Source organism: Impatiens glandulifera, chromosome 3, assembly GCF_907164915.1.
Source record: "Impatiens glandulifera chromosome 3, dImpGla2.1, whole genome shotgun sequence".
NCBI lineage: Eukaryota > Viridiplantae > Streptophyta > Magnoliopsida > Ericales > Balsaminaceae > Impatiens > Impatiens glandulifera.
In genome coordinates, this window is record NC_061864.1 from 11,394,013 (window position 1) to 11,405,259 (window position 11,247).

Genomic DNA, 11,247 nt, shown 5'->3' on the forward strand with positions numbered 1-11,247 from the left:
ATAATACGTTAAAATACTATAACAACGGATGTTTTTGTCAATTTAAGAAAAATCTCAAATGGCTAAAAGTTTGATAAATCGAACTTCATGTCACATAATTTAAAATTCGAACCTTATTTAGTAAAAACGATACAAGTTCAAACCTTAAATAACAATTAGGCCTATTAAAAATTAACTCAATTAAATTTTATAAATTTATCATTTATTTTTTTAACACGAATAATTGTATTAAGAAAATTATTGATAATCAATCTCAAATTAAGGATATACCTTATTATAAAAAAGTTTTCATCTTTTCTTGAGGTCAAATAATCCACCATAAATTGATAAGATCTTAAGTCATTTTTTTTCATCCCGAACACCTTAAATAACCCCAAATTTATCAAGAATTATTTGAAAATTGTTTGTCATAAATTAACCAAATTACATCTCAAATAAAATATAAAAATAAAGCACAAAATCAATTTGTGACATGATAAATATTAAGAAAAATAGCTAAAAAATGACAAAGCAACTCTAATAATCAAAACTCTTGTAAATTGGGTGAACGGTTGGGCATCCTACTTATATGCCTAACATTAATTCTTATGGTATAGTTGTCGACATCACCATGTATTTTTAATGATTTCCTTTCAGCATAATATTTTAGATGTTTTAGATTTTTTTCCTAACTTTCTTTAGGCATATAGTTGACTACACTATATACTTTAAATCTATACTTCCATTTTATTATATGATTTTCTAAAAAAAAAATTCAAGATAATACTTGATGTAGTTTAATTGAAATTGAGAACGCATTAAATTAGATGACTTTCAAAACAAACCAAATTTGTGGACTTTTATGGGAAACAATTACCCAACCAACATTTATTTATATATGTCACTTGGGTTGAGTTTAGAAACAACCAATGTCTATTTGAAAATGAATATTTTATCTCTTCCTTCATATAGAAGACTCTTGTTTTTGAATAAATATTATATTAATTAATATGTTTATGTCAAAAACAAACCAAAGAAATGAAGTGATTTACTATATTTTCATTTTACAATAATTATAACTCAGAGTTTTCCAACAAGTCCACCAACAAGTACTCTCAAATCTTATTTAAAGAAAATTAAATAACTTATTTATAATTGATTGAAATTTGATTTATAATTGAATAAAAATATATTAATTATTTTTTTTAAATATACCTGCAATATTATATAAATTGTAATAGTTTAACCAATGACTTGTATTAATATATAATTGAATAAATAATTTCAATTAAGACTCGAAAAATATAATATTTGTCGTCCTCGGTGAAAACTATTACCGACAGCTTACACCAAATGTTTTTTCCTAGTTAAAATTTATTTTTTTACTGCCTTTTCAATTCAATTATCTTCTCTTTTAATACACTTTCGTTGTCTTCCTAATATATTGAGTTTACACGATAACATGACTTATTGTTATTTTCATTATTAATTTATTATCTATTTCAGTAATATTATCAATCTAGTTTAATATTACATATTTTATTTATATGGAGGGACCAGATCAATCGCCCAATAAAATGGGCTAGAGGAGCTTTCTTAATTAGATATATCTTATTTTATTGAAATTGTTTGTTTGCCCATTCTTTATGCCAATCTTATTATTTTAAGCTTAAAATTGTTTGGTATTGCAAATTTAAGTCTCATTTAATTAAAATATTATTTTGCTCAATATTTTTGCACAATGATGCTTTTTCTGGACACAGTGAGCAGAGACCACTTGTTTCTTTTTTTAGTCACGAGAGTAATATTGGTATCCTCACTTTTTCTTTTATAAAAAAATATTTCAAATATATTAATTATGATAACCATGTAATTGGAACACCTAAATATTTTATAAACAAATCAGTCAAATTTTCAAATTAAGTTTCGACTAAACGTGATTTTAGAGTTTTTCATTTAAACTTCACAATTTAGAGAAGAGATAAATTGTATTAGAATATTATATTTGAATTTGTGTCTCTTATATAGATATTAAATTATAATTATAAAAACTAATATAATAATATAAGATAATATTAATATTATCTTAATTTATCACAATATATTATTTTATATTCTAATTATATTATCACAAAAAAGTTTTGATTTACGATTTCAAACGCCATTGATTTATTATTTACGTTTCATATACAAATAAAAAAATAAAAAATTCTATGTCATAAATTTAATTACCGACAAGACCAAATTTTATTGTTTTGACTAGTGATAACATGTAGATAATAAGTTAACGACGTTAAAACCGTTAAAACTAAATCTCGTTTTTGTATAATTTTCATCATAAATAACCGAACAAATTTTTAGTTCTGAAACCTCATTTGACCATAGATAAAGAAGTCTAACCAAAAAAAATTGGATTATATTAATATGGGTGCAAGGCGGAGATTGGTATTGACGGTTGAGCAGCAGCCGCCACATTTTTGCAAGAAGTCTTCTTCTTCTTCACATTAACAAAAAAACACGACATGTAGAAAAGTTGCTTAAGAAAGCAAAGAAACAAACAGTTAGTAGCTTATCTCCCCATACCTACCAAAACACACATGATACATCATGCATGGATTAAATGAATTCACATCCCATCTCCACCGTCCACGCGTCCTAATGGGTTTTCATCTCTCCTCCTAGTCAAGAAATTAGGAGAATGTAGCTCACCTCTCTCACTCTCTCTCTATATCTATCTTCCTCCCATACCATTTTCAAGAATAAATTCAAAACCTTCTTATACCGACCACATTATGATCATTTCTCTCAATCTTTCCTAACAAGTAATGCATCCATTTTGCATTGCACTTTTTTCTATATTATAATTACCCATTCTCAACCTTTCTCCCTCTCTCTCCATCAAATCCATAACTGCTACTGCCGCCGCCGGAAAAAAACGATAAGCAGATGTTGGGTCGAAGACCCGATTCTCACCCGACCATGGAACTACCCTCCATATCCATTTCACCCACCTTGGGCCAGCTACTCAAGAGCGTCGGAGACGTTAGAAAACAGGCCGCCGGCAGTGCCAGTGGCGGTGAGACGCCGGATCATCAGGTTTTCGATGTTATCGATCGTGCCGTCGATCTACGTCCTCTTCCATTCGTTCTCTCTTTCACTAATCTCACCTATAGCGTCAAGGTTCGCCGCAAGATGGATGTCCGCCGTTGTATTAACCGTTCGCCGGCATCCGGAACAAAATTACTTCTTGATAACGTATCAGGGGAGGCCCGCGACGGCGAGATTCTCGCCGTCCTTGGAGCTAGTGGTTCAGGAAAATCGACTTTGATCGATGCATTGGCTAATCGAATTGCGAAAGATAGTTTGAGAGGGACGGTTACTCTTAACGGAGAGCCTCTTGAATCTCGTCTTCTCAAAGCAATCTCGGCTTATGTCATGCAAGATGATCTCCTCTTTCCAATGCTCACTGTCGAAGAAACCCTAACATTCGCCGCCGAGTTTCGTCTTCCTCGTTCTCTATCGAAAAGTAAGAAGAAGCTCCGTGTTCAAGCACTCATCGATCAGTTGGGTCTGAGAAACGCTGCGAAAACTATCATCGGAGATGAAGGCCATCGTGGTGTTTCCGGCGGCGAGCGCCGTCGTGTGTCAATCGGAATCGATATAATTCACGATCCAATAATTCTGTTCCTAGATGAACCGACTTCAGGACTTGACTCTACCAGTGCTTTCATGGTGGTTAAGGTTTTACAGAGAATCGCCCAAACCGGAAGTATTGTCATCATGTCGATTCACCAGCCAAGTTACAGAATTTTCAGTTTACTGGACCGGATGATTTTCCTATCCCGCGGCCAGACCGCTTACAGCGGCTCCCCTGCTCAACTTCCCCTGTTTTTCGCGGAATTCGGTTATCCAATACCCGAAAACGAAAACCGAACCGAATTCGCCTTGGATTTAATCCGCGAACTCGAGGGTTCCCCTGGTGGAACTAAACAACTCGTTGACTACACCAAATCATGGAGCACTGCAAAACGGGTACAAAGCCCTGACCCGTTTTTCAACGGCGGTCTTGGCCCACAGTCATTGAAGGAAACCATCAGCGCCAGTATTTCCCGAGGAAAGCTGGTATCGGGTGCAGGAGCAGCCCGATCATCAGGATCGGGCACCTCCTCTATCGTCCCCACCTTTGCGAATCCAATGTGGACAGAACTGTTAGTTCTGTCAAACCGGTCCATCAAGAACTCGCGTCGCCAGCCGGAGCTGTTCGGTATCCGGCTCGGCGCAGTTCTGATAACCGGTTTCATCCTAGCCACCATGTTTTGGAAACTCGACAACTCACCGAAAGGCGTTCAAGAACGCCTCGGTTTCATCGCGTTCGCGATGTCAACCACGTTCTACACCTGTGCAGACGCCCTCCCTGTTTTCCTCCACGAACGTTACATCTTCATGCGAGAAACCGCCCACAACGCGTACCGGCGTTCATCCTACGTAATCGCCCATTCCCTAACCGCAATCCCGGCTCTGGTAATCCTCTCGCTCGCCTTCTCAAGCTGCACATTCTTCGCAGTCGGACTCGACGGAGGGTTCTCCGGTTTCCTTTTCTACTTCCTGATCATACTAGCCGCGTTCTGGGCCGGAAGCTCGTTCGTGACCTTCCTCTCCGGCATAGTCCCACACGTAATGCTGGGTTACACGATAGTGGTCGCGATCCTGGCATATTTCCTACTTTTCAGCGGGTTCTTCATAACCCGGGACAGAATACCCGGTTACTGGATTTGGTTTCATTACATATCTCTGGTGAAATACCCGTATGAAGCGGTTTTGCAGAACGAGTTTGAAGATCCGACAAAGTGTTTCGTAAGGGGAATTCAGATATTCGACAACACGCCATTGGGAAGCGTACCGATTGAGTTGAAAACGAGGCTGTTGAAGACGATGAGCAGTACGCTGGGGGTGAACATAACTAGCACGACGTGCGTGACCAGGGGATTGGATATACTGCAGCAACAGGGGATTACGGATTTGAGTAAATGGAATTGCTTGTGGGTTACCGTTGCATGGGGTTTCTTTTTCAGGATTCTGTTTTACTTTTCTTTACTCATGGGGAGCAAGAACAAGAGAAGCTAAACAAAAAAGAAATTGTAAGAATAAAATTTACCACCAGTTATTACCACAGCAGTAGTAAACTACTACAGGTAAATTTGATTCTGTAGATTTTGTTACATCTCTTGTTTTCTTTTTCTTTTTATTTTCAAATAATCCTTTCTGTAATTTGTCCTGCACAAACATTATATCATTATTGTTATTACGTACCCTAATATTATTGATGATTTCCTTTATTAATAATTTGTTTTACTTCCTTCTCAATAGTGTATTATTCATTCAATAATTCCACTTAATTATATATATATATAAATAACATTGTTATATTCAAATAAATATATATCATTTTTAAAAATAGTTCAGGTATATTGTGTTAGAAAAAATCTATTTCTAGTTATTTTGTACAAAGTATATTTAGGTTTTAAATGAAAATACAAGCTATACATTATGCAATGGAAAACTAAAAAAAATAATAATAATAACTTAATAGGAAGGTAACGATTGTTTTGGAAAAAGTGTGGAAGTAAACCTTCATGATGGTTACATTACATAACATTAGCCAAACAATACTCCAAATCCTTTTGGATAAACCTTAATTACTTTTAATTGTTACGTCATCTTGACCTATATCTTCATGATAATTTTGACAAAAATAGTAAGGAGGTGATCATATTTATATACCTTGTTTTCACTTTTTTTTTTCATTATAAGTTAAAATATGTGTATTAAATTTTGTTATAAAATACAATTGTCACAAAAATTACAAGCAACTAAAAAAACTGCCTATGAACAATCTCCTACTCTTTAGGTGACCAATATCCTACCTAATTAATTTGTATTCTCAATTTGATTGGTTGGTGAGGTGTTTATTATTATATATTTATTTGAAAATTGAACAACACATTTTTGACAAAGTAATTTAAGTGAACATTGTATTTTTAATGGGCTGCCATCAATAACCCTTAAACCATGGTCTATATATATTAACAATATTTTGTATTTGAACAAATTAATGTTACAAGTTGAAAGAGATCGAGTGGTTGAGATGTGCAAAAGACATGAAAGATGCATGAATTAAATTATAGTAATGTGCAGTTGAGCAGAGCTAACCTCTTTGCCTGCATGCCCAATATCATATATAGTACTAGTGACGTCTCTTGTCATAAAACGAATGGCAAACATCACCAATCTTTTATGGTATTTTTTACCCAAAAAAAGGGTCACACATGTAGACCCAGTCCTATTCTCAACCAAGTCATCAACATGGAACCTTTATATATATACCATAAAGGGTCCCATACCAATTTCAAGCTCAAGCTTATGAAACCCATGACCCAATTATACTTGTTTAAATTACCAAAACATAAATATGATTAACTCAAGTTGCATCTCTCCAGTGTTGGCTGAGATTATGAGGATGGATGAGATAGGAAGGTTTGTGTGTGTGTGTGTGTGTATCCTTGGGTTGAAATTTGAATCAACATTTTGTGTATGCCAAACATTAAGTAAATGTAATTATTATTATTATAATTATGATTGCTACTAATTAAGACTTGCATATGATTGATCAAAATTTGCCTATACAAACAAAACAAAAAGTAGAGCCCAAAATAGAATTGCTACTATATATATGGACTTGGTAGTGGTCAGAAGATTTGGGTACCTAAGCGGAAACTTTTTGTTTGTTTAAGTGACCTGATTTTCTCTACCAAGAAAAATGAATTCCTAAAATATCAATAGTGTAACTTTTTTTAAAGATTTAAAATAAAATTAAATACAGTGACTATTTTTACCATTTATGTTAATGATAGTCTGTTTTTTTTTATTGAAGATGGGCAAAGAAAATAGAGATGAGATTGTGGAGCTGAAAAAAATCAATGGTGGTAAGAATGAAAAAAAAAATTAGAATTGTATGGACTTAATTATAATAAAATGATAATTTAGTACTTACCAAATATTTTTGTCTCTTAATTTTTTAAAATTAATAATAGTCTTATATTGTTTGTTCAATCGCATACTTTTATTTTTAAAACAAATTACCCCTCAAACTTTCAGAAAATGTTCGGTTCATTCTGTTAATTTTTTCATTATATTTAACGTCTTCAACTAAATATTATATATATATATATAATTTATATATATATATATATATGATAATTAATCGTTAATTTTTATATTTATACATTATTTATTTTTATTTTTAAAAATAATCCATATAATAAAAAGAGAAATGATTAGGTGAGGGAATTTTGTGAGGGAATTTGGTGAGGGAATGACGTGGCATAATCTTATTCGATGAAAAAATCAAATAATTTCTCTCTTTTCTCTCTTTCCTCTCACTTTTACATTTTTCAACCAATGAAGGTGATGACACGTCATTCCCTCACCAAATTCCCTCACTCTATCACTCCTCTAATAAAAAATTGTTTAAACACAATTATTATAAAAAAAATTATACAAATTGAATACATTAATTTTTATATTTATATATATAATTATTAAATCTATTATATATATTATATATTATTTTTATCATAAATTTTTATATTTATATATATAATTATTAAACCTCTTTAATATATATATATATAATATTTATATAATATATTATTTATTTTATCTATACAAATACATATAAAAGTAATATATATATAAAACTAAGGTCAAAATATTTGGATGTCCTTTCTTTTTATTTTTAACTCTTAAATTATTTTTTAAAATATATTATATATATATATATATAAATAAGATTTAACAATTATATATATATATATAAATATAAAAATTAATAATTAAAAATAATAGATATAAATATAAATATAGATATATATAAATAAAAATAATTAATATCTATAAATATTTTATTTATATATAAAATATATTTAATAATTATATAAATATAAAATTAATGATAAAAGATAATATATATTATATAAATATTTTATATATATAAGAAAATTAATAATTATATATATATAAAAATTAATGATTAAAATTAATATATATAAAATAATATTTTAAATAGTTATTTTAATTAAAAATAATAAGATTATTTGTGACCTCTTTAAAAATTTGAAGAACAATTTATTTTAAAAAATAATTTAAAAATTAAAAACAAAAATATCATCCAAATAATTTACCAAAAAATATATATACTCTATCCATTATACTAATTAATATATATATATATATATATATATATATATATATATATATTTCATATAAAAGTGGGATAGGATTTTCTGTTCCTATTCCATCTCACAATGAGTGTATAAAATAATCATTTTATAAAAAAAAATAAAAAATAATAATTATACTTTTGTCCATTTATGTGAGAGTTATCTGTAGAGGGGATTTGAGAGGAAAAAATTCTGAGTATAAAAAAGTGCATCACTCTATTCAATTTCTTTTATACAAAATTAATTCTCATATAATCCATTAAATGTTACTTATTAATTAGTAAATAATATAAAATAAAACCTACAAAATTAATATAAATATTTAATAATTTAAATATTAAATTGTAGAAATAATTTACAAAATTAATTTTCCAATAGAGAAAATCTAAGAATAATGTAATTGGTTGATGATTACTCCAATAATGAATTTATTTGAGTTTCTAAACGGTAAATGTTGAAATAGTGCAAACCGAATGAATTAATAAGATAGTGTTAATATAATTTCAATCAAACATTTTGAGCGACAATTTAAATTATCATTCGTCGGAGGTTGGCAAACACCAACTTCGAAAAATGTCCTGCCGTAATAATTTGTCATATATATGACCAAAATAATAAGAAACTCGTAAAAATCATGAAAATATATCTCTAAAAGGGCCTCCATATGTAGGATTGGCCTTGGGGTAAACTAACAAGTTCATGGGTTAGACCAGGAGCAACCAACCAAAAAATAATTAGTAAATCTAATATAACAAAGTCTCCCCTCTTATAACCTAGCGATAATAAAAGATGAATATCTACAATCTTCTTAATGTCCTAGGTTCGAGCCTGTCAGGTTATAAGTTATGCTCGTTTGATTAATTAGTTAAGTGTGTTTGTTGGCTATTTATTTAATTCACGGGGATTAGTCGTACTCCGAAAAAAAAAGCGAAACGTAGTGTTCTAAAAAATATGTCTTTTATTTCTAATTTTATATACATAAGAATTCAATCATTTACAAATAAAAAATAATTTATATCTACTAAATGAAAACAATTTATCGATGTTAAATACTTATTATTATTGTCCACATGAAATATCAAATAAAATAACTTATTATTTAAAATTTAAAAATTACAAATATTATGTAAATACTAACATAATTCAATGAATTACTATCATAACTAGCATGTATCCCGTGCATTTGCACGAGTAATAATATAAAAAACCGTGAAAAAAATATTACGGTAAAATTTTTATAGACGGGTCAACCCACAATCCGACTCAAGTATCCATTTACTTTCACATATATTCAAATTAATCACAGCTCTCGATCCGAACACTTTAAAAATTAAGCATCATTATATATATATATATATATATATATATGTTAGTTAGTTAAAAAGTTGAACTTATATTGTTAAAATGTCTCGCGTTCATCAAATTTTGGGTTGAATTTAAAATATAAAACGTTATTAGTCTAGTTGGTTAAAATGTTGTACTTATTATTGTTAGGTTGCAAGTTCGAACCATAACTATGACATTTTTAATTTTATTTTTAACCGTTTTAAGTTTATGGGCGGGTCAACCCACAATCCGACCCAAGTATTCATTTACTCTCACATATATTCAAATTAACCACAGCTCTCGACCCGGCAATCCGGACACTTTAAAAAGACCCGACAATCCGAACACTTTAAAAATTAAGCATCATTATATATATATATATATAGATTCCAAAAACACAGTTATATTATATTAATATTTTTTTAGAGGAGTGACAGATGAAGGAATTTAGGAAAGAATGACATGTCACTACATTATTGGCTAAAAAAAGATAAATGGTGAGGATAGAGAGAATAGAAAGAAAATTTGTTATTTTTTTAACATTGCGCCACGTCATTCCTTCTCAAATTCTCTCTAAAATCATATCTCTATTTTTTATTATTCATTACACTAAAAATAGTAAATAATTATTAAATTAAATTTGTCTATTTTTTTAATAATTTATTAATCTGTCTTTAAATTAATGATCTCATTATTACTAGTTTAAATGTGCATTATGACTTAATAGTTATTCACCATGGCCGGTTGAAGGTTCTATTTTTGTTTTCGATTTATTTAAATATTTGGTCGGTTTGAACGGTTTGAACAATTTCAGTGACATTGAACCGACAAACTGAAATGTTGGAATCGATTTGGTAAAATATAAACCGTAATAAATTTGATTTGACCAATTCATTTTAATATTCGGTTTAGTTTGAACGGTTTGAACGATTTAAACAGTTTAGTTACGCCATGAAGCAAATATATAATCTGTTAAAATATTATAAAGTTGAAGATTTATTTTCAAATAATTAACTAGGATATGTAATCTACAATGATCTTATACATGTAATTTGTATTGCTGTAAATGTAAAATTAATTAAATTGTTCAAATTAAAGTTGTTTTTTATTATGTTTAAGTCACTTTTGAGATAATATTTATAAATAAATTACTATACTTCTAAGTTCTAGCTAATTAAGATTGAATATTTTGATGAAAACTTCTTTCATCTGAATTATTATTAAGATTGGTTAATATTTTTGATCATTTTATTTAAATCCATCCCATAATTCAACATAAAATTATCTAAATAGTTAATCTTAAAATTCAACTATTTTTTTTTAATTTTAAAAGATATATTTATTAAAGTTATTTGAAAAATATTTTATCATCGTTAAACTTACTTTTGAAAATTGTCAAAATAAAAAATAAAAAGATTTTATTTTCATTTAATAGAAAAGATATAATTGAATCAGATAAAAAAAAAAGAAGTAAAAAGTGAACAAAAAAATCTATAAAACTCTATGAAACATTATTGTTTTCAGATTTAAAAAAAAAAATAGTTTGAATAAAATAAGGATTATAAATTTGTGAATAATTGAGTTCAATTATTACAATATTACTTTATATTTAATATATATATTTTATAAAAATATATTAAAAATAATTTAATATTTGAAATTA

The 11,247-nt window shown here is 29.0% G+C and overlaps 1 protein-coding gene across 1 annotated transcript; it reads left to right on the forward strand.

Moving 5' to 3' along the window:
• Positions 1-2,782: 2,782 nt before the first annotated feature.
• LOC124929458 (ABC transporter G family member 6-like) lies at positions 2,783-5,298 on the forward strand. Its single transcript, XM_047469822.1, has one exon. The coding sequence runs from the start codon at positions 2,926-2,928 to the stop codon at positions 5,101-5,103; it is 2,178 nt and encodes a 725-aa protein (XP_047325778.1). The 5' UTR covers positions 2,783-2,925; the 3' UTR covers positions 5,104-5,298.
• The last annotated feature ends 5,949 nt before the right edge of the window (positions 5,299-11,247 follow it).

Bases quoted from the DNA above. Each gene is read 5' to 3' on its own strand.
- LOC124929458 (XM_047469822.1), top strand. From the start codon at position 2,926: ATGTTGGGTCGAAGACCCGATTCTCACCCGACCATGGAACTACCCTCC.